The sequence below is a fragment of the Dromiciops gliroides genome, chromosome 6, assembly GCF_019393635.1.
Source record: "Dromiciops gliroides isolate mDroGli1 chromosome 6, mDroGli1.pri, whole genome shotgun sequence".
Lineage (NCBI taxonomy): Eukaryota > Metazoa > Chordata > Mammalia > Microbiotheria > Microbiotheriidae > Dromiciops > Dromiciops gliroides.
In genome coordinates, this window is record NC_057866.1 from 8,910,553 (window position 1) to 8,934,456 (window position 23,904).

The window sequence follows — 23,904 nt, forward strand, 5'->3', positions numbered from 1 at the left end:
TTGAAGCCTTTGCAACACAAGATAACAAGCCATAGCACAACTGCCATGGAAATATAGAACCCAGAGTCACCTCCACTCCAAGATGAAGCATGGGAACATGGAAGTTGGGACGGAACAGAAATATTTGTTGTTTAGTTGTGTTTGACTCTTCCTGACCCAAATGGGTTTTCTTGTCAGAGATACTAGAGTGGGCTGCCATTTCCTTTTCTGGCTCATTTTACAGAGAAGGAAACTGAGGCAGCCAGGGTGAAGTGGCTTGCCCAGGGTCACACAGCTAGTAAGTGCTTGAGGCTAGAAGAGGAGTCTTCCTGACTTCTAGCTGCCCCTCTGTCCCTTGGTTCTCTTTTTAGCAATCTCATCAACTGCCACCGGTTTAATTATTTTCTCTATACACGTGATCCCCAGATATATATACCCAACACCACCAACTGCCTATTGAATACCTCCAGTTGGAGGTCCTATAACTATCTCAAATCTAATATGTCCAAAATAGAGCTCATCTTTTTCTTCAAACCTACCCCGATTTGACACTTTGTGATTTCTAGTGTGCTGTGGTCCACAGGGTCACAAAGAGTCAGACGGGACTGACTCATTGAACAGCAACAAAAAATTCTCTTTTGGCATTGCCTTGCTTCTAATCTCCAAGGTCTGAACCTTGTCTTCATCCTCCACTCTTCCCTCTCCCTCACCCCACATATCTGATCAGTTGCCAAATCTTGTTGTTTCTTCCACCATGCCCTCTCACTTGTGGCTGTTTCTTGCTATCCACACTGCTACTGTCTTAGCCCTTATCATCTTTCCCTGGACTATTACAATGTCCTCTCCTCATTGCAGTTTTCGAGGTGACTGAGCCATTTGCTGAGGGTTGGAAATCTTTCGGTCATTCAGAAATTTGGGGTCGTAAGGGTATCTGGATTCACCCTTTCTTTTCTTTTCTTGTGAGGCAATTGGGGTTAAGTGACTTGCCCAGGGTCACACAGCTAGTGTCAAGTGTTTGAGGTTGGATTTGAACTCAGTTTCTCCTGACTCCATGGCCAGTGCTCTTTCCACTGTCCCATCTAGCTGCCACCACAATGTCCTCTCAATGGCTTCTTTGCCTCTATGCTCTCCCCACCCAGATGCATCTTCCACTCAGCTGCCAAAGCATCTTGCCAGGTGATTCCCCCACTCTATACCACAGCTTTTTTGGGGGTTTGTTTTTGTTTTTTTGGTGAGGCAATTGGGGTTAAGTGGCTTGCCCAGGGTCACACAGCTAGTAAGTGTTAAGTGTCTGAGGCCGGATTTGAACTCAGGTCCTCCTGACTCCAGGGCTGGTGCTCTATCCACTGTGCCACCTAGCTGGTCCTATACCACAGCTTCTTAAACTTTTTCCACTTGTGACCCCTTTCCACCCATAAAATATTTATTTTCCCCTGGATATATAGGTGTAGAAAATAGGTAAACATAACCTTTTACTGTTGCCAAATTTTTTCTGACCCCCACATTCAGTTATGTGACCTCATATCGGGTCACAGCCCACACTTTAAGAAGTTTTGCATCGTACTTTAAGTGATTTCTTTTGGCTTCTGGGATAAAATAGAAAAACCTCTGTTTTTCTTTTAAAGTCCTTTACAGTCTGGCTCCAGCCTCACTGCATCAGCTTCACTGCATATTGTACTTCCTCCCATACTAAAATGCATCCAAACTGCTGGATGCTGGTCCTTAAGCTCCAAGCTATTCTTGTATCTAGGCTTTTGAAACAGCTGGTGCCCATGCTTGGAATGCCCTCTCTCTTCACCTCTGCTTCTTAGAAACCTTTACTTTCTCCTTGAATTCTTGCTTGATGCCTGCAGCTGCTGGTTCTTCCCTCCAGCAAAACTACTTTGCATCTATTTTGTATGCATTGCATATATGTTTACATATGTAGGTCTCCCTGAGAGAATGTAAGCTCCCTGAGGTCAGGGACTTTTTCATTTTTGCCATTGTATTTATTCTATTATTACCAATACCCAAATTAATTACAAAGGAAGTGATACACACAGTTGTGTCTAATGGTAGCTATGGCAGGGGGGAAGAAATGCACATGATAACTTTATTATATATTTGCAAAGAATAGCAAGTTGTACATAATAGATTGGAAGTTTCATGTGCAATCATCTTTTTTATTATACTATGGAAATGCTTCTTTTATTCCATAGAGTAAAAATAAAATAAATAAAACATGGAGAGAGAGAGAGAGAGAGAGAGAGAGAAGGGAGCTGAAAAGTGGGAGGAAGGGGCAGCTAGTTGGTGGCAGTAGATAGAGCACCCATCCCTGGAGTCAGGAGGACTTGAGTTCAAATCTAGCTTCATACACTTAACTAGCAATGTGACCCTGGGCAAGTTACTTAACCCTGACTGTCTCAAGAAAAAAAAAGTAGTAGTAGGAACCCCATCAGGGACAAGGTGTAAGTGTTGGGTCAAGAGCAATGCTGGTCAGTAGAAGTGACCATGGCTGGCTTGGACACTCCCTAAACTGTAGGTTCAGGGCAGTAACTCACTGAGGGCTGCAGAGGCAGAGGCATCTCTGGCTTGAGAAGGCAGATGGGGAGATGGGGAAAAGGCATAGAAGTCTGGAGAGTGGATAGCAGCATTGGGTAGAAATGAGGACAGATAAGGAAAAGGAGACTTAGGTTAAGTGACTTGTGTAAGGTCACACAGCCAGTTGAGTGTCAGAACTGGATTCAAAGCCAGGTGTTTCATGCTTTCAAGTCCAGTGGTCTTTTCCCTGACTATACAACCCATTGAATGTATTTGGCTACAGCAGAGCTCTCATCAGTGAGGACTCTTCCTGCTTCCTGCTCATAACCTTCCACTTTCCTCTGTGATGTTTAAAATCTAAATGTGTGGGGGCAGCTAGGTGGTGCAGTGGATAGGGTACCGGCCCTGGATTCAGGAGGACCTGAGTTCAAATCCAGCCTCAGACACTTGATACTTAGTAGTTGTGTGACCCTGGGCAAGTCACTTAACCCCAATTGCCTCCCCCTCCCCCCCCCCCCAAGAAAAATCTAAATGTGTGGTCGCCTTAAATTAGAAGCTTTAGCATCAATCTTTGGGCATTAAGCATTTATTAAAGCATACCAAGTATTCACATGGAGTTCAGAAAGTTAATAGAAGCCTAGAGTTCCAGCCTGGTCGGGTTCTTCCTCAAGTCCTCCATCAGGAGCCTGCTTCAATCACGAACTCTCTTCAAACTGAGTGTGGAAGCTTTTGATAGGTCCGGAGCAGGGGCGGTCCTTACACTGCTTCAAGCTGATCGGTTAGCGTCATCCAAATCTATTGGTTCACTGGACTTGAAGGTGGTCTCCAGTTGAGTTAGCTTCTGAGAACAATACCTTCTTTTTTTTTTTGCGGGGCAATTAGGGGTAAGTGACTTTCCCAGCGTCACACAGCTAGTAAGTGTCAAGTGTCTGAGGCTGGACTTGAACTCAGGTCCTCCTGAATCCAGGGTCGGTGCTTTATCCACTGTGCTACCTAGCTGACCCCGAACAATACCTTCTTAAGGGATGGCCAGGTATGGTTACAATCTAATTAACTTGAATGAGGCTAATCAGCAGTCAATCACTCTCACTTAATTCAATCAGTTTAGATTCATCTCCAGGTGGGCCTTAAATCCCATTATTTTATCATTCTTCACATTCTACACCTGTTTAGATGCCCTTGAAGGTCACTCCTCACTATTGAGGAAGCAGGTCAAGTAAAGCTGTGAACAAGCATTTGCTACCAAGCGCCAGGCACTTGCTTGGTTGGTGGTTTCTCCCTTCATTGAATTGACTGATTTAAATGAGAGAATCACTGAATTAGGGGTGGAAGGGACCTTAGCCCCCTCTAGTTCAATCACACATGAAAAGGAAGCCCTGCTTAGCACAGCAGGCAGGTGGACACCCACCCTCTGCTTGGAGACCTCGGTGAAGCCACTATCTCTCAAGGCCTCCCATTCTACTGGACAGCTTCCAGATCTTGGCTTTGCTGTCCAGTGCACTAGCTTGATGTCATCTGCACAGGTGATGATGAGAACACCTGAACCTCTATCCAATTCTTTGATAAAAACGCTGAGCCCCACAGGGCTGAGCACAGATCCTTGGCACTCTCCACACATTGACATAGAGCTGTCTCCCTTTTCTTGACAACAAGGGTCCCTGGATATAAGAGTAGGTGTCAGGGAGGAAGGTGTAAGAAGACTGGAAAACTAGGAGGGGGCAGGTGATGAAGGGCTCTGAAGGCCAAACAGCATTTTTAGATCTTGGAGACAGGGCACCCCAGGAGTTTGTTGAGTAAGGGAGAGGGGGTGACATCATTGGATCCGTGCTTTAGGAAAATCTCTTTAGCGACTAAATGGAGGATGGACCAGAGGCGGGAGAAGCTTGAGGTAGGCAGGCCCAGCCCTAGGCTATTGAGACATTCCACACATGAGGTGATGAGGGTCTGCACTAGGGTGGGAGCAGCGTCAGAGGTGCAGTCAACAGGTTTCAGCCTCATGTTGGAGAGGGGGAGAGATCATGAGAAATCCAGGCTGACTCCTAGGTTTCAAGCCTGAGGGACCCAGAGGAGAGTTTTGTCCTCTACGGTAACAGAGGGGCAGCTAGGGGGCGCAGTGGATAGGGCAGCGGCCCTGGATTCAGGGGGACCTGAGTTCAAATCCAGCCTCGGACACTTGACACTTACTAGCTGTGTGACCCTGGGCAAGTCACTTAACTCCAATTGCCTTACTAAATTAAAAAAAAAGGTAACTATATACAGTAACAGAGAAGGTAGGAGTGGGGAGAGGTCAGGGCAGAAGCTAATGAGTTCTGTTTCGACATATTCAGTTTATTATGTATACTGGAATTGTTTCCCTCCCTTCCTCCCTCCCTTTTACTTTCTTTCCCCTTCAGTTTAAAGCCCTTTTAATTAGATTTGCATGACATCTGGCAAATATTTTTTTCTTTTACCAGCCACAGTTAGGCACGACCCTTTATTGTAAGCTCTGAAGCAGAAATCCAAGTCCCATTCTCAAACTGCCGCTTGGCTTCAATTCAGTTTCTTCTTCTGCATTCCTTGCCTTCAGAGGGCAACAATGAGGAAAAGAGCCTGTACCTCCATGTTCTTCACCTTCTTACCCAATTCTTCATAATTGTTGCCATTACTTCTGATCATGAATGACCAGAAGTGGGTTTTTGTCATGTTTTTGATACGCTTGGGGAGGGTTGTTGTCACATCTTGGACATACACCCCAGGAGGACAATAGACCTCTCTCTTGTCATTATCAGGTCTGCAGATAGCTATTTCTGTACTGAATCCCTGCTGTCTCTTTTACTCCGGTCCTTCCTAAATGTCCTCTCATCTGATTGCTTTTGTGGCTCTGCAAGGACCTTTCAAGGCTTCTTTCTTCTCAAGGTACTCAGCTCTGTCCTCTCTAGGAGAAGCCTCAAATGTTTTTCCCCATGTTATTATCCATCCACATCTCTGTCTCTCTCACATCTTCCTCCCTTCTCTTTCCCTCCATTTCTCTCTCTGATGGACAGTGGTCCAATCTGTTTTTAAATTCGAATACAGCTCTACTTTCCTTTTCCTTTTCTCTCTTCTTTGTAGCATTCTTCTATTCTCCATCATTCTGAGAAGGACAAAATCTCCTCTCCTTACCTCAGATCCTTCCCCCCTTTTCCCAATGAATTCTTCCTTCTGTTTCATTCTGAAGCCCTTTGTTCTCTCCAACAACCTGGAGTGTGGACAGCTGTTTTTCCAGTCCCTTTGTGTTTTCCTCCAGGAGGGAGATCAGCCTACACTTGGAACCCAGATAACAGACCCGCAGCTATGGAAGGAATATCACTGTTGCCGTAGGCTGGAAGTCACCGCCCACTTTCCCTTCTCCATAGTAGTCGAGATTTTCCCTATCATTTCTTAAGGTGTTGGCGCTTCATCCATTGTACCAATTAAATTCTCTCATCATCTGCCTAACCTTTTATCTTGCCGGCTACTTTCTCCCTACCTTTCTGGAGTCTTCCTCTTCAGCTTGATTTGCTCACACTCCTTAATCCTTCACTAGCCTCCTAAATCTTCCCTTATTCTGCACCATTATAATCTAGGCGCAGACCAGCACCTAGATCTGGCAAGGGTTCAACTTTTTCCACTAATTTTCCCCAAATTTTGCCAAAATTCTCCCCAAATTCAACCCGACCTACTTCAGTAGCCAAAATCCACTAAGCCAACTCTTTCCTTTTCTCCCATGGAAAGTGGGAGCAAAAGCACAGAAGATTCATTTAAGAGGCAGAATAGGTCAAACTTCTATAGGAATTTTCAAGTGTTTTAGAATCAAGTTTGCTTAGATGTCTCAAGTTTGCTTATCTCCACCTATTAATTTTTTATTTTCTTCTAATTTGGTTTTGATCTTTGTTCTAAAAAGGCAATGGTTGAAGACAATGTGCAGACGACTGATTGGCAGTGACACATCGCCCCCCCCCTCCCCATCCCCATCCCCATCCCCATCCCCACCCCCATTCACTAAGGGCTCTTTAGATATGGTCAGTTTCATTATTTGGTGCTATATAGTGTAGTGGATAGAGCCCTGGACCTCGAGTCAGGAAGACTAACTTTCATGGGTTCAAATCTGGCCTCAGACACTTAGTAGCTGTGTGACCCTGGACAAGTCACTTAACCCTGTTTGCCTCACTTTCCTCGTCTGCAAAATAAACTGGAGAAGGAAATGGCAGAGCATTGCAACGTATCTCTGCCAAGAAAACCCCAAATGGGGTCATGAAGAGTCAGACACGACTGAAAAACAAGTCAACAACAAAAATATTCGACACTTCCCGATTCTTTTTTGGAATAAAGTACTTATTATATAGAGGTGTAAAGCTTCTGTGTAGCCTCCCTGACTTCACACTCCTTTCTTTCTTAATCCTCAGCCATATTTTCCAACATATTTTTTTACCATCCTTGCTTATGCCCGCCTTTGCATTGAAATCACCCCAAAACAATGGAGGGTCTAATGGAATTGTTTAGACATTTTCTGCCCTGTCCCTAATCCTTGGCGATGGGTATTGGCTCAGAAGCAACAATTACTTTGTGATGGTCCCGTCATATATGCTGAGCAGGAGCAACATGAAACATTCCTCATTGAGTTGTTGGTACGTAAGAAAACTTGCCTCTCTTGGAGAGAACCTAGAACCACCCGTCCGCTGGGCCAAGAAGGTGCCTTTGTCTTCTGCTTCCAGTTATGTCCATTCCACCGGGCAGGACCTCATGCCTGGAGCTCTTCACATATCTCTGCACCATCACCTTTTGGTGATGTCTCCCCCAGTAAAATGACAACTGGAGAGCAAGGGTTTTTCTATTGCTTTTTCATTTGGGCTTTGTAGAGGGGATACAGTCTGTATTAAGTGCTGGGTCCACAGCAGGCTATAAACTTGCATGTAGTCAGCCCTTAATATAGCTTTTAACTACGTGACGGATTTACCGATGAAAAGAAAGAGGGCCCCTCATGACTGAGGGCCGTTTTGGTTTTTCCTCTGCTCTGTGAGTGCCTGTGGATAGCCAAGTGGTGGCAGGCTTCTTTGTGCCTTAAGACCTGTACTCAGCGCCTCTACATCTTAGCACAATCTATCAGTGCTTCTAAGGATTTGGGAACAGCAGAGAAATCAATTAGAATATTGGATATTACCAAGTGTCAGAAGGTGCCTGTCAGATTTACCAATCACATAAGGTCAGGGAAGACTTGAGCGTCTACCTTTTTTTTTTTTTTTTTGCAGGGCAATGAGGGTTAAGTGACTTGCCCACGGTCACACAGCTAGTGTCAAGTGTTTGAGGCTGGATTTGAACTCAGATCCTCCTGAGTCCAAGGCTGGTGCTCTATCCACTGCGCCACCTAGCTGCCCCCTGAGCATCTACTTTTAAAGTTCCAGGAGATGGGAATTGAGCTGAGGCTTTGAGGGCGAGTAGCAAGTGATAACAGCAGAAAGGAGGCAAGAGGACTAGGCAGGCCTGGATGGGCATATATGTAGGGAACAGTGGGAGATGAAGTGGGATGTAGGGTCAGGGTTAAAATTTAATTGCACAGGGGCAGCTAGGTGGTGCAGTGGATAGAGCACCGGCCCTGGAGTCAGGAGTACCTGAGTTCAAATCCGGCTTCAGACATTTGACACTTACTAGCTGTGTGACCCTGGGCAAGTCACTTAACCCCAATTGCCTCACCAAAAAAAAAAAAAAAATTAATTGCACAGGCAGCAGGGAGCTGCACTGAGGGCTGTGGTGATCATGGTGTCTCCATTACAAGCCCCCAAACAGCATCACCCCCAAAGAATCCTCAGAAGTTGTCTGCACTGGCCTGACTGCTGGGAGGGAGGACGGGGGGGATTGGGAGGGGGAAGAGCCCTGGCACCTCCCTTGAAGGGTTGCTGTGAGAGGATCAAGCCATCGCTTCCCATGTCCTCCCCTTCCCTGAAGTAAGAGCTAAGGGCTAGCACTGGCAGAGGAGACACACAAAATCCCAGGCAGCTGGTAAGAAATCACCAGTTTATTGAATGAAAAACCCAACAGCGACTCCCCCCATAGCCACGGCCCCAGCCAGGAGAACAGCTGAGCCCAGGCCAGGTGCTTTGGACAGCAGGACTGAGGAACAGGACAGGAGGGGCAGGAAGCTGAGCTAGGACGACACCTTTCAGAACAAAGTTCTGTCCAAACCTGTGCTGGGGGGGGGGGGGGGTCTTGGTGGACAGACACTGGAGGACTGACTTCTGTAGCCCAAGCACCCGGGGCAGGGGGGTAGAGGGAGAAGCTAGGGTTCAGACATCTGCATCCATGAGGAGGAGAGAAGGAAGCTGGGGGATCTGAGCGCAAGTTGGACTCCATCTGGGAGGCTGCTCCCTAGGGCAGGGGGCTCACAGAGAGAGGAGGGGGAAGACTGACAGCTGGGTTGGGGTGCCAGGGCAGGAAGCCTGGCAGAGGCAGGACAAGGCTGCAATGTGGGCAGGAGTGTTGGGAGCAGAGGAGCTGGAGTGCATGGGAATCACACTGCGGGGGCAGGGGCAGAGCATCGGGGAACAGAAGCCAATGAGCTCTCAAAGACACACACACACATCGACAGGGACACTTCTGGGGACACTGGGGGGCAGAGAGCAGTTCACCTCTCTACCCAGCCAGCCAGGAGATGGGGGGAGCGGCCACCTGATTTGCCCCCTCTTACTGGGAGGCCGGCCCGGCTCTGCCCCTGTGGACTTGGGCTGACCCTTGCTTCTCCCTTGGGAAAGCCAAGCTGGCTTGTGGCAGAGATGATGTTGGCGGGGCAGGGAGGGCAGTGAACTGCCTCCTGACAAAGGGCTGGGGACCCGAGGGGGACCCCAGCCTGGGAGGAGGTGGGACAAGTAACTTTGGGAGACAGTGGCCTTAAATGCAGAGATGGGTAACCAACCAGGCAGGGGCCAGGAATGGTCTGTTCCCTTGGCTGGACTGGGGCCCCAGGGGCTGGGGGTGGGGTCTACTCAAGGGGCCCCCTCAGAAGAGTTTTTAAATTCCAGTGATTGACGGGTGCCTGAGAAGGAGGCTCAGGGCCCAAGTGGGGGGTAGGGGGTAGGTACAGGAGGGTGGGGGGAGTGACCAGCTTCCCCAGTGGCAGTGTCCCTTAGGAGTGGCCCCAGGCCTGCCGGCATCCCCCCCCCCCATAGGAGGTGCCCCGGACCAGCAGACGACACAAAGGGAGAACAGTGGGGTCCTTGGCCAGGAAGCAAGGTGGTCAGGTAGGCCTGTTACTGCTGAACAGGCCTACTGGGAAATGTTTGACGTGGGTGGGCCACTGAGCGGCCAGCTGGAAAAACTTGATGTCACTCCACTCCACACCATCAATGGACACTGAAGGGAGGAGACAGGGGTGAGGGCCATGGGTACTTGGAGGGGATGGGCACTCAGGGACAGGGGAAGACGGGGGCGAGGACTGTGGGCACTTGGGGGACAATGGGCAGAGAGGATCGCGTGCACTTGGGGGGCAATGGGGGAAAGGACTGTGGGCACTTGGGTAGGGGGGATTTGGGGGTGAGGACCATGGGTACTTGGGGATAATGGGGGGAAGAGAACTGTTGGCATTCAGGGGTAGGAGAAGATACGGGGGAGGGGCGAGGACCGTGGGCACGTGGCAGCCCTGGGCTCCTCTCCCCATAGCTCCTCTAAGCCCCCCACCCCATCCTACCTCTCAACATGGTCTGCTGCTGTTTGGCTGAGCATATGAGGCGGCTGATGCCCTCGATGACCTGGCTCTTGGAGTCCAGCTCTTTCTCTCGAGGCTTCTTGCTCAGGAAGATGGTGGGCACTGTGAAGCACGCCACCCGTCAGGGCCACTGGCGCGGCAGCGCCCACCCTCCCTTCCTCGCATGCCCAAACTCCCCGGGGGGGAGAGGGAGGGCCCCGCAGTTTGCCCACATGCAGTCAGAGTGCACAGAGTGCGAGAGGGGGGTGGCGAGAAAGGTCAGGGGAGCCTGTGTTGGTCTTAATAAAGCCCCAGAGCTGGGCAGGGAGGAGAGAGACAGACCCAGACGGGAGAGATCATGGCCAGGGCCCTGACACCCCTGCTGGGAACATGGCACATGCAAGCTCTCCGGCTGTGTCCAATGAGGGGGGGACCTAGAACCCTGAGGGGGCATTGGCATGACAGGCCCTGAGGGTTGGGCCAAAGAAAGGCTTCGAGGAGGGGTCGAGGGCTCCAAGCTGGATCCTGCCAGCCCCAAGCTGTAGCCATGGGAGGTCAGGACCCTGGTCCCTCTAGCCTCTGACCTGGGGCTTCCCAGGCTCCATCTTTGTCTCCCTCAGCCTGGCTCCTCATCCCTGCAGAGGAGCCCTGAGGACACTGGCTCAGGCCTGTCCCCACACAGAGCCGGGTGACCCCACTCACCTTTCTTGTTCTTCTCCTTGGTGACCACGGTCATCGCCATCGTGCCAGAGAGCTGAGCCTCATTGCCATGGGGCAGCCGGGACACCTGCACCGAGCGGAAGACACTCTTGAGGGTGTTCTTAGAGCTGGCGTCCCGCTTCTCACCTTCCCTCCGCCGCTCCCCGGGGTGGGCCAGCCAGTAGTCGACCTGCAGGCCGATGACATCCCCATACGGGCTGTTGGGACTCCTGAGGGCAGAGCGGAAAGAGAATAAGCTGGGCTGGGTTCCACCTAACGACACCGGCCGACTCCTCTGGAGCAGGCTTGCCCTCAAAAGGTTTCCATTCTACTGGGGGTGGGCCAAGGTATGGGATGAGGAAACTGCAAGGAGGCAGATGGAGGACATTCAAAGGGACTGCGGGAGGGACGGGGGATGTAGCCCCTCCTCTGGACACAGCCCTGCTGAAAAGCTACGGAGCTCAGGCACTGCTGGGAGCTGGTGAAAGTGGCATGGCTCGAGGGGCAGGAGTGTGTGTGACAGGGTGAGTGCATGAGACACCGCGAGTGCCCTGTGTGTGTGCACGAGGGCATGGGGTCTCCTGCGTGAGTCAGAGCGAGGAGGAGGGTAGGGACACCACCAGCATTCCAGGTGTGAGGGGCCCCTTCCACCAAGGCATCCTGGGTAAGCAGGACGGCTGGCCACAGGACCAGAGTTTTCAGCCAACATCATAGGCCTTCTAGTGGAATTCCCCTCATTTTACACATGCTGAAAAAGAAAATGCCTGTGGGGAGGTTGATGAGGCACTAGGGAGCCACAGAGATATCTGAGTAGGGGAGTGACCCGGTCATCTCAGTGGTTTGGGACTGTCTGGCAGATTGGGGTGGGGTGGGGTTCGGCTGGAGAGGTAGGGAGAAGATTTGGAAGGTGCCTGCAGCCTTTTATCCTTCCCAGAATCTCTGCTTCCAGGGGCTACGGAGAACAGCCACAACCATTCCACCAGGTACCAGTGATGACAATAAAGAGGAGGCAGGAAAGGCTTTCAGCAGAGGCAGGGATGGAGGCGTGAGGTGGGAGGGGCAGTGGGCCGATGGACAGCAGGCAGGCTGGTGCAGGCTGAGCCACAAGACATGCTTGCACAGCCCCCTCTCAGGGAGGCGCTCCTGCACGCTCCCTGTTTTATGGCACCTTGAGCTCCAGGATAATTTTAGCACCAAGGGGGGAAAGCAGCTGATGTTTTCCTGAAAGGAGGTGTCAGACTTGAGAGGAACACAGGCCGCCGAGGTTCCTGTTACATTGTCCTTCCTGCTCCATGTTGGGGGAGGAAGGTAGGACGGAGGGGCGGAGACAGTCAGGGGAGCAGGGACACAAAGGCCTCCTCCGCCCAGCACTGCCTCCTAAAGGAACCTGGGGGTGGCAGACAATGGAGGGAGATGGAGGCATGCCAGGTGGGGCCGCCTCACCAGGCTGGGCAAAGCCAAGAGGAGGTCAAGGCGAAGGGCCAAGGCTAGTGGTGCTGACCAGAGGCTTCTGGGAGGGCTGTCAGGCGAGGGGGCTCCCCTGCAGGGCCGGCCCTCTCCCTAATATAGACCTTCCCTCAGGTGTGCGAGGGATGCAGAGACCAGGAGCCATCCACATCCCTTACAAACCAGGCAGAGAGAAGCCCCTGGGGAAGGGGCCTGAGCCCGGGCCGGGGGCCTTGTGGGAAGGCCTGCCACAAAGATGCAGCAGAGGGCTGTTTCTTCAGATATCCTGGAGCCAGGCTGGCACAGCGGACAGAGCTGGCCCCAGAGCCAGGGAGGAGGGGCCAGCGCTCGCCTGGGCAGGGGGTGTCCTTCCTCGGGAAGTTCCTTCTCCCAGTACAATCACAGGACTGGCCCCTACCCATCTGTACCCAGGAGGCAGAACACTCAGGTACCCTTGGAGTGATTCCTTGTGACACTCCTGCCAGGTTCACCTTGAGGTGGACAGGGGCAGAGAATGGGCAGGGGAGGGGCGGCCCAGCACGACCGGGGGCCATGCTTACCCAACCACAGCCAGGGCGCTGCTCATGGATGGGGAAGAAGGGGGCGTGGCCGATGCATCCCGACTCAGGCCAGAGCTGGAAGGTGGGGATGTGGAGGGGACAGTGAGGCTGACCACTGGCGTGTCATCACCATCACCTGAGGGGGGAGAGAGAATCGCTGCCCATCATTCTGCCTCCTGGAGTGAAGAGGCCACCGTCCCTCCCGGCTCTGACCCTGCAGTGGGGAGCACACCCACCCATGGGAGGCTGAGGGTCACCCTCATCTTACCTGCTGTGAGCGGGGAGTCTTCCACCAGGCCCACCTTGACCACCTGCAGTGAAGGAAAAAAGGGGCATCAGCTCCTTCCCCCAGGCCAGAAGGTGTCCTCTCTGTCCTCCTGCTGCTGGGGCAAAAGGCCACCGCGGCCCTCCCTCCATCACCCCTAAGAAGACAGATGGCTACTGTTCTGGGACTTCTCGGTTCCCTCCTCAGCCAGCAAATGCCACAGGGCCTGGCCAGGTGAAGAATTGCTCTATGATGGGGCAGCTAGGTGGCGCAGTGGATAAAGCACTGGCCCTGGATTTAGGAAGACCTGAGTTCAAATCCGGCCTCAGACACTTGACACTTACTAGCTGTGTGACTCTGGGCAAGTCACTTAAACCCCGTTGCCCCGCCAAAAAAACAAAAACAAACCAAAAAAGAAAGAATCGCTCTATGATAACATTGGGTCGGGGAAGTCTGGGGACCCAAAAAAGGAGAGCCCTGAAGGTCCGAGGGCAAGTGTGGGAGGGGGTGGAGAAGGGCAGCCACCAGGGACGACTCACCCCGATGAAGGGAATGAACTTCTGGTAGGAATCTTCATCTTGGCTGTTGGGAGAGAAGAAGAGATGGTGTTGTGAGTTGGGGGCTCCCAGGACACTCCGAGGGGAAGGGGAAAATAGGCACTCACAATTTGTGTCTGCAGGTCAGCATGGCTTCCGCCACGGGCAGCTGGTGCGTCACGCCAGCCCCGCTCACATACTGCATCACGCGGCCCACTACATCCAGTGACTCTGTGGAGAAGCATGGCAGGGAGGGCCAATTACCGGGGACCAGCAGCAGTGGCCAAGGCAGGTCATCAAAGTGCCCAGAGACTTTGCCACCCACCATCCTAGCAATCGACCCCCGCCCATCACTTCCTCTGGGGTCCGCCCTCCCGCTCCATGCCTGGTGAGCTTGAGTCACCTCTAGTGCTTCCTCCTCATGCTGCTGAGCCCCCTGGTCCCCAGCAGCTCCCCAAGAGACTCAGTACCCCGAGGGCCCAGACTGAGAGTGTGACTTAGACCGAATCCTAAGGCTTACCCCCACAGCTCTCTGAAGAGCACCTGCTGCCTCTGGGCCCGAGCTGGGAACAAAGACTCCTCCTCCTGGGGCTCCAAGGGACTCCCTGCCACCCCCACCCCAGCCGCCAGTGGTGATTCCTTAGGGGAATTACCTGCCACCGGGGGCTCTGAGCGACTGAACAAGTCCCTCCAGGCAGGGTCAAGGAAGGCGCTGCTGTACCTGCTGTCTACCGAGCCGATGTACTTGGCAACAGGGTGAGAACCTGGCGGGAGGAGACGCAGACCCGGCTCAGGACGGGCGCCTGAGGAGCCCTCCCCCTGCCCCCCCCCTCCAGCAGCCCCCGAGCTCACCCAGGGGCACGATGAGGAAACGCATGTAGCCCAGCCAGTCGGACGTCTTGTTGGCCAAGGCCTTGACGAAGAAGCGGAGGATGGAACTCAGGTAGCTCTGCCCGCCCACAGCCACCACCTTCACGGGCCTTGGCATGGAGGAGTTACAGTTGCAGCTGGGGAGGATGGTAAGGAGGCCCCTGGAGAGGCTGCTCAGCCAGGGGCGTCTTTCAGGGAGGGTCCTACTGATTGGCACTCAGGGCGGGGAGCAGGAACGCGCCAGGCTGGCAGCTCCCTCCCTTGAGCCGGTGGAGGTGGAGAACCCTGGACCTGTCCCCTTTGGCTTCTTTGGTGGGGACTGGGGTTGGGTGGGTAGGGCAGGGCCACTAGGGGGCAGGGTCCTTGGGGGAAAGGGAGGCACCCGCAGGTGTCAGGAAGTCTCCAACTACAGGGGTTGGATGGTTGGTTTCAACAACCGACCTTCTATCCAGGGAGCTAATGACCAAGCCAGAGTGGGCGCAGGACACGGGGGCTGAGGGGATCCTGAGAGAAGCAGGGCAGGGGTCAGAAGCCTTACTATCTCTGGATTCGGGTGAGCAGGGCTGAGAGCACAGCCTGGACTTCCACCGTGGAACACGTGCACACCACGGGCCTCCGCTGGTCCTGAAGCAGCTCTGCTACATACTGGGAAGGGAAGCCCAGGGCCAGGTCAGGCTGGGCCAGGGCAATGAGAGTCCCTGACTCTGCCCAAAAGGCGCCTGGGGGCAGGACGGCCCACTGCAGGGCTGGAGAGGGATCGAGGGTGTGTGTGTGTGTGGGGGGCCTCCCGGGAGAGCCGCTCCTCCTGAGGCTTGGCACTCTGGAGACCTGCCTGTGTAGGTGTCGTCCTCAACTTCCCAAGGTGCTGTCCTCGGACCCGCCACGACTCAGCACTGCCATCTTTGTCCAAGGCCCGGTCAGAAGCTCAGAGGGTGTTAGGGACCATGGAGGGCTGTGCCCACCCCCCCCAGGTCCCTCCCCTCCTTCACCTGGCCCTGCCAGTCGGCAGTGTTCACGAGGATGACGTTTTCAGGGAGCGCTGCGTCAGACACCAGGATCTGATTCAGTTGGTCATACACCACCTTCCTTGGGATCTGGGCAGAGACAGGCAAATGTGCTCCCTCAGGGCCCATGGGGACAGACCCATGGTGGGTTAGGGAAGCAGGGGGCAGCTGCAGGCTGCCAGACTCCCAGAGATCTTCTCACCCAGCTAGCCAGTCACCAGGCCTTGACTACCAGCTTAAATGGACAGTCCAGCCTGCTCAGACAGAATCACGACACGCCTTTACCAAGCAGACAACATTGTGTCAGAACTGGGAGTGTCCAGCCTCACACCTTGGAGCTGTGCAGATGAGACCTATGTGAACTTCCCTACATCTGTGTCCTCTTTGTGCAATGTGTTAACCCAACACCACCCATGTCTAGAGTACTTCTCTAGCTGGGAGATGCCTGCATTTTGCAGCCCCAAAGGCCTACGGGAACGTTAGCGTTGTTGTGATCTGTGTGCACCCCAAGGTCTCTGGGCCCCCCCAGCACCTACCTGGGTACTGTGGCCAAGGTCAGGGGACCGCTCGCTATCCGAGCTGTTGGTCCTCTCGCTCAAAGGCTTGGAGAGCTGCCGCTCCTTCAGGGGTGTGCCCCTCTTCTGCCTGGGTGTGTGCACCCCGTCCATTTTGCTGCCAGAGATGGGGAGAGAAAGGTGTCTGTGACATCTTACAGCTACCAAGGGGGCAGGTTGACGGTACACCATGTAGGCTAGGCCCAGGGCTTGGCTCTGCCTGCAGGTACCTGGGGGAGGCCGAGCCCTGGAGATCTGTCTTGCCCGACTTCATGGGTGTTTTCACTTTCTCTGGCACAACCAGAGTGGTGCTGCCATCTCCAAACATGTCCTGGTCGCTGATATCCTGTCACAGAGGGGGAGAAGAGAAGATGCTGTTTGTCCCCGCTGCCTCAATAGCTCCCACAGGAGCTCCGGAGGGACCATACAGAGCTGCCCAGTGGGGGCAGCATCCCAGGCTCCACCTGCACGGGAGGAAGCCGACCTCACCCAACGGGACCCTCCTATTCCCCTAAGGGGGTACTTTCTGCAGGGATGCCTTGCGGCACCAGCTGGAGGACTCTGTCATAACTGACAAGGAAGGCTTCTGCAGACTGGACACTGCCCTGCACGTTCTCAACGACCAGGCCAAAGGACTTTGGAAGCATTCGCCCATTCTGTGCCTTGCTCAAGATCCATCATGGGAAGGTTGTCAAACAAAGCCCTCTATGCTGTCAGATGTCTCAAGGAGAATTAGAACCCAAGATGGTGGCAGACACAATGATCATCCCCAAAGGAGGTAAAACACAGTCACCGGGGCAGCTAGGTGGCACAGTGGATAGCACACTGGCCCTGGATTCAGGAGGATCTGAGTTCAAATCCGGCCTCAGACTCTAGATACTTACTAGCTGTGTGACCCTGGGCAAGTCACTTAACCCCAACTGCCTCACCAAAAACCAAAAAAAACCCACAGTCACCAACTAAAAGCCGGGGTGGGACTGAAAGGGGAAGGGATGACCTTGGGGTGAGGGCAAAGATGGGTCACCAGGGAGAGGAAAGCCTGCCAGCCATGGAGACCCAGGCGACAGCCCGGAGCCTCTGACTTCTAGATCACAGGATGCCAAAAAATGCCAAAGCACAGGGCTCTGACACATACATACCAGAGGATCGTTCTCGGTCAGACTGTCATCTGGGTTTTTGATCCAAGAAGTAGCTTTGACTCTGTCCAGAGCAGTCAATTCCATCTGTGAAATCCCCAAGAATTAGTTACACTATTTCAGAAAACATTTCACATTCATTTTCTATCTTCACCGAGAGCCTGTGGAGACAGGAGGATAGTGAAAGGTCTCTGCACCTTTGGAAAGCCCAGCCCCGAGTCACCCACAGGTCGCTCCTCTTGCTGTCACCTAGGAAGCCCCATTCTCGGGGCCCTCATCCCATATGGTGCCCAGGAGGGGTGATTCTGGAAGACCAGCATCTTCCCTTCCCTGGTCACATATGAGCCTGCTGCCCAGGTGCTCTGGGGCCCACCCACACCAGCCCAGAGCTTCACCTCCTGCCCGCCCCTATCCCAGGCCTGCTCCCCCCAGGGCAGTCAGCAAAGGGGAAGAAGACCCCTTCCCCACAACGCCCCTTCTAGACTCTCCCTCTATGGCCATTACCTACTGGCTCCTCTATGCCCGCCCCAAGTCCTGCCCTAGGGTGAGGAACGGAAATGTGGGTACTAATGAATGTTCTCTCAAATCTCCTAACCTCTAACGGCCCCCTGCAGTTTCCAGGACACCTTCTATCTCCTTTCAGGGGGTTCAGTTAGTTTGGTCATTAGCTACAAATTCCATTTCTATGACCAGGAACCCTTTTCTCAAGGAATTTTCTTGTCCAGTATAACCACTTCTCCTTCCATCCTTCCATTCTGGCCAGTCTCCTGCTTTCCCAACCTCAAGCCCTGAGTGAACCTGTCCAAACTTGACACAATCCTTTACTGTCCAGTTTCTTTTAAAAAAAATTTTTTTTGGGTGGCAGGTAGGTGGCGCAATGGATAAAGCACCGGCCCTGGATTCAGGAGTACCTGAGTTCAAATCCGACCTCGGACACTTGACACTCACTGGCTGTGTGACCCTGGGCAAATCACTTAACCCCCCATTGCCCTGCCCAAAAAAAAAATTTTTTTTTTTTGGTTAACCACTCCTATATCTTTTTTTTTTGGAGGGGCAATGAGGGTTAAGTGACTTGCCCAGAGTCACAAAGCTAGTATCAAGTGTCTGAGGTCAAATCTGAACTCAGGTCCTCCTGAATCTAGGGCCAGTGTTTTATCCACTGTGCCACCTAGCTGCCCCCTACTGTCCAGTTTCTTAAAACTTTGGTCCCACTGCTGCAGGCGCCAAAGCCTGGCCCTAGAGATTTGGTTCCTCCACACACACTGGAGGAAGAGGCCACAGCCAATTCATGTCATCTCTTTGCAGCTGGGTCCTCACTGGGCAAGGCTATTACTTTATATCTCCCTCCTGGCTGTCCCAATCTTCTCTTCCTGAGCCTCCCACACCCTCTCTCTCTCTTTTTTTTTTGGGGGGGGGGCAGCAATGGGGTCACACAGCTAGTAAGTGTCAAGTATCTGGGGCCTGATTTGAACTCGGGTCCTCCTGAATCCAGGGTTAGTGCTTTATCCACTGCCTCCCCCCCACCCCCCAGTAGAGGACCTCGCATTGCACCTGCCACTCCCTCCCCCATCTCACAGGCACATCTCCATCCCACCCCCTCACTGTCTGGAAGAACCTTGCACCCCTCAGGATCTGATGCCTAAAGCCACGACCCCCTTCCTGAGAGAGCTCCTGTAGTTTCCACCATTGGCACCTCTTGTGGGCATCTTGTTATCCAAACTCCTAGAAAAAGCTGCCTGTACTTGGGTGCTTCTGCTCCTGTTCCCAGGACCCTTTGCACAGCCCCCACAAGTTACCGATGACCTCCTAATCTGACGGTCTGTTTGCAATCCTGACTGCACAGCCTTTGTCTGCTGCCCAGCCTCACTTCTCCTCCCCTCTCTGTTTCCATCACTGGGGTCACCCCCTGTGTTCCATCTGCCAAGTGTGAGTGGGCCCCAGGTTCGGCCCTGAGCACCCTCCTTCCCTTCTACCTTCTTACTTGGTGATCCCAGCAGCTCTCATGGATTGAACTGCTGCCTCTGGGCAGAGCCTCTCCCCTAAACTCCCATCATCAATCCATTGTCACTTACTGAGTGCCTGACTGAGTGCCCACATAAAGAGGAAAAAAGAGAGCCCTGCCCTCAAGGGGTTTTACCATCTCCCGGGAGAGACAACAAGCAAACAAACATGCAGAATATAATTAGGAAATTAAGAAAGAGAAGGCACTGAAGTGAAGGGGGGCTGGGAAGGCTTCCTGGAGAAGCCAGGATTTTAGTTAGGACCTGGAAGGGGCGGGGCAGGCAAGGAAGGAAGGCAGGCCCCACACTCACAATGTGTCAATCACAACAGGGGAGGCTGCTCCAAAGGCAGGTCTTTTCTGCATCGTCACCACCATTCCAGCCACCCAGATTTACTGCCTCAGCAGCATCCCGGGCTCTGCACTCTCACTCACCCAATTGGCTGCCAAGCCTTGTTTCTGTCTCCCAGCCAATCCTCCTTGACTAATGGAAGTAATAGTAATAGCATTTACAAAGCACCTATTGTGCGCTGGGTGCCATACTAAATGCCTTACAGTAATTATCCCAGTGGATGTTCACATGCTATTATCCCCATCTTACAGATGAGGAAACTGAGGCAGACTGAAGTGGTGGTCACCCAGCCTTTACAAGTCTGAGGCTAGACCTAAACTCAGTCTTCCTGATTCCAGACTCAGTTCTACCAGGGGGCCACCTCCTCTCACCCAGTTACCACCGAGTTCAGGCCATCAGAGGCAGCTAGGTGGCTCAGTGGATGGAGAGAACCCTGGGCCTGGAGTCAGGAAAAGCTGAGTTCAAAGCAGCCTCAGACATCTCTGTTTGCCTCAGTTTCCTCACCTGTAGACAGGGATGATGGCAGCCCCTTCCTCACAAGGTTGCAAAGGGCTTCGCAGTGTCTGGCGCACAGTGGGCATTCCAGCCTTGTCCCTTCTCACCAGGGCTGCCTCGACAGCCTGGAAATTATTCTCCTTGCTTCCGGTTTTGCCTTCACACATCACTCCCCTACTTGGATCATTCTGGTGCCTCCCTCTTGGCCACCTCGGCCCCCCTCTCACGGACCAGCCTCAGTGACTCGTCCCCACGCCTTAGCAGGAAAGCCTCCCCTGCTTCAAAGTCTGCCTTGTATCTCGAGCGGCCTGCCCAGGCCTTAGCACACAGTCGGCACTAAAAGGTGCTCCTGGTTGATTTCCGATTTTACAAACAGCTGTTATCTTCCTTCTGGGCCCCTGGATCCTAGAGACAACCCCAGCATTCCTGCTGGACTGCTCCCCTCCCGGGACCTCTGGGGGGCTGGGACAAGGGCCTCCCACTTGGACATTCTGTCTCTTGATCCAGAGGAGCTGCCCTTGAGTTTTAGACATTTCTTATAAACAAAACAACTGGGCCCCCGCCTCTGAGACTAAGAAATCACAGCAGAGCCTCACCCGGGCCCTGCTGGCTCTTCCCTCCCCTCCCTCTGGCCTTACGCAGTCTGCCCTCTTGGGTACTGGGGAAAACAGAGAAGGGAAGGAATGGACTGGAAGCTCCTGTTGTTTTCCTGATAAAGAGAAGACCCACATGTGATGGCATAACCTCTCAAAAGGAGAAGTAGGGAGAGGGCCTGCTTTGCTTTGAGGTGAACGGGCAAGCCGAGCACATGATGGGGGGGTTAATAATAACAATAATAATTAATAACAATAATAGCAACAGCGATAATACAGGACTTCACCAGGCAAGGTCTAGTCGCTCTCAGATCCCTGGGCTTTTGGGAGAGTTTGGGTCAGGCTTAGAAACGGAGGCACCGTTGGGGGACGACATCTCCAGTAATCAGAGCTCATGGGTTTGCCTGGTCCTGGTAAGATGGTCTGCTAACAAGGTGCTGTGAATTTGGGCTTCCCAGACCACTAGACCCCAACTTTCTCAATGGGAGAAAATACTGCAGGGCTCTGGAAGCGGCACAGCTGTGCCCACGGGCAGCAGCCTCTGGAATCCAGGGGAGTCAGCTTGGCTTGGTGCTCCTCTCCATGTCTAAAGGATTAATAAATGCCAACTCTCTGGCCCTCTGGCAGGTGGGCAGTCCCCTGGGGAGCATGTGCCTGACCCCCCCAGTTAAGGCACTGAGCCTGGGGGGGTGACTGAGTCAGGGGCCAGGCAGGAGGAAGGATATATCCAGTAGGGTTTTTAAAACTAAGTAACATTTGGTGAAAAATTACATTTTGGATCAGGCAACCCCTACTCTGAGACTGCATGCCCTGCTGCCTCCATCAGAAACACTGGACCAGAACCCTTCAGACTAGTGGATCGGCCCTGAGTCAGGAGCCGATGGCTGTTGCAGGCTGACTGCTTGGGAAAACTGGACGTTGGGATGGCCATGTACCAGTGGGAATCCTGTGTGGGACAGCTTTGGGGAGCTGGAGGCCGGAGGAAGGAGACCTAGGAATGAGCGGAAAGGCCTGAAGCTGACAGGAACAAAGAAGAGCCCCTGTGGAAGCCAAGCCCACCTGGGCATCGCTCAGTCACGGAGCTGCCCTCTCTGTTTTACAAACTTCAAAGCTCAAGCCTTCTGTTTCCTAAGAAGGATCCCCAAGTACTTCACCCACACCAGACATGGGCCAGTCCCAGAGAACCATGAGGGAAAGACCGACTATGGTCAAGGGCCCCGGTTTCTTTGGCTCTTTTGGACCACATAATAGGAATCTGGATTGGAAGGTGTCACTAAAAATAAGAGGGCAGCTTTCTTCCTCCGAACCTGATGAGATGTCAAACTCTGACCAAAGAGGACTCCAAGGGTAGCTCTGGCCAAAAATCCCACCCTTGTGGCTTACCCCTGGGTCCCTCAAACTCAGCTGGGGCTTGGAAGTCAGACAGATGTGCCCCTAGCCTGGCCCTGAGGCCCAAGCAGTTCTGGGAGTGGGGCCTTTGCAAACATGGTGAAGGGAGGCTGGGGGGCATGGCATACCCCATGCCCACCAAAGAGTCTCCTCTGCCAGGGCCCCAGGCGCTGCTCTGAAAGTGTCGCCTTTTCAGTATGCACACATGTACTCATGTACACACACATGCACATGTGTGCGCGTACACACAGGCATTAAGACGGGGTCCACAGTTGGCCACCAATGGGCCTGGCTGCTAGGATTCCTCCACTGGTGCAGACAGCTGCCCTCTGCCTCATCTCTGACCACAGGCCTGGGGCTCTGTCCTGCCGGGCTGAGGAGGCAGGCCAAGAACGTGGTTCTTGGCACCACTCCTCCGTCAGCACACTATGGCCCCCACCAGGCTGTGATGCTGGTTTGGCAGCCCCTGCAACCCCCAGCCCCACACACCAGCAGCTAGAGCCTCAACTGGGAGAGGGACTATGGGGTAGGGCAGTGCCACCTGGTGGCCACCAGGGGGAAATGAATCTAAGAACAGCCTTCAAGCCTTTCTAAGTTAATTTTTCATTCCCACTTGTAAATCATGAATCTGGACTGCATTCGACCTTCAGCTGCGGTGAGTGACACCAGAAGGCAGAGGAGGCTCGACTTTGGCTATAAGCATCACGTCAGCCAGGAAAGCACCAAAAAGCTCCTGCCTACAAGGGGGCCCAAGAGGCCTTCTCTGGCCAGCTGAGGCTCCTCCCTGGGTGACGCCCAGCACACAGTAAGGGCGCAAATGCCTCCTCGTTCACTCGTCTGTTAAAGATTCCTGAAAAGGAAGGGTTTCAATTCACCTATGAAGCCTAGTAGAGGTGGGGCACAGTGGGAGCCACAGTGGAACGTGGAGCGGATCTTCTGTCCAGACCAAGCCAGCCAAACACTGTTGTTGGTGTGTCCTAACACACACCCCTCATGCTTGGCACAGCACCTGGCCCCCAGTAAGTGCTAGATAAAGGTGGCCCTGGCTTCAGGCAGGCTGAACCATTGCCTGGACAGAACACTGCCGTCCTCTAGCTGCCAGCTCTGTTCTTAAAGGTCCAGCTTAGCTCTTCCCACTGTCCCAACACTGTAAGCAGCGTCCCTTAGCTCCCCCGCTCACTCAGAGTGTGCTCTCTCTGTGCCACTCCCCCTGCCTCCCCAGTACATCCGAATTTGCTGATGGAGAGCAAGGGCCGTGCCTTTGTTCTGACCACAGCATTGTGAACACAGGGCATGCTGGCTAAATCTCAAAAACACAGAGGCTCAGAGCCTGGGGGAAAGTGTGCCCACACTGGGCACTGTCAGGGCTGCCTGCCCCTGAGGGACAGGGACCAGACCCTTGGCTGCGCCCCATCCCACATGCTAGTCTTCTGCTCACCGGGCTGGCGGCGTCCTTTCCTAGGCTGCCTTTACTGTTGAGGCTGCCAATCTCCGTCTGGGAACTGGACTGTGACATTCCCTCAAAGAAGGGCCTACAAGGAAGGAAGAGAGCCAGCCTCACTGATGGGGATGCTCCCAAGGGAAGGAAGCCAGTGGAGGCCCCTGGGTGGAGTGGGTGGGGGGCCCAGCTCATTGGAGTGTCTCACTAGGATCCCTCCACCCAAGGTAATGCAGAGAAGGGAGAGCAGGGGAGGCTTATTCAGCACCTTTCGTAGGAGGGCCCCCAAGAGGCAGGGCCTTCGGCCGTGGCCCAGCGCCCGTGACCTCAGGCTCTCCAGGCTGCCAAGGGGCATCAAGGGGACTGAGGGGCATAAGCGGTCTATCTCCAAGGCCCT

The 23,904-nt window shown here is 53.4% G+C and overlaps 1 protein-coding gene across 3 annotated transcripts in view; it reads right to left on the reverse strand.

Annotated features, from left to right (window-relative positions):
• Positions 1–8,489: 8,489 nt before the first annotated feature.
• PACS1 (phosphofurin acidic cluster sorting protein 1) overlaps positions 8,490–23,904 on the reverse strand; it is a 90,217-nt gene continuing 74,802 nt past the window's right edge. For all 3 annotated transcript variants that reach the window (XM_043970946.1, XM_043970947.1, XM_043970948.1), the window contains exons 10-24: positions 23,508–23,601; positions 17,245–17,328; positions 16,336–16,451; positions 16,088–16,223; positions 15,537–15,641; positions 15,086–15,192; positions 14,530–14,684; positions 14,331–14,441; positions 13,806–13,908; positions 13,681–13,723; positions 13,145–13,187; positions 12,877–13,012; positions 10,874–11,100; positions 10,175–10,294; positions 8,490–9,840 (exon numbers count right to left, since the gene is read on the reverse strand). In XM_043970946.1, coding sequence (XP_043826881.1) covers positions 9,725–9,840; positions 10,175–10,294; positions 10,874–11,100; positions 12,877–13,012; positions 13,145–13,187; positions 13,681–13,723; positions 13,806–13,908; positions 14,331–14,441; positions 14,530–14,684; positions 15,086–15,192; positions 15,537–15,641; positions 16,088–16,223; positions 16,336–16,451; positions 17,245–17,328; positions 23,508–23,601 — 1,696 coding nt within the window. In that variant the 3' untranslated portion in view covers positions 8,490–9,724. The remainder of the gene's footprint in view (positions 9,841–10,174; positions 10,295–10,873; positions 11,101–12,876; positions 13,013–13,144; positions 13,188–13,680; positions 13,724–13,805; positions 13,909–14,330; positions 14,442–14,529; positions 14,685–15,085; positions 15,193–15,536; positions 15,642–16,087; positions 16,224–16,335; positions 16,452–17,244; positions 17,329–23,507; positions 23,602–23,904) is intronic.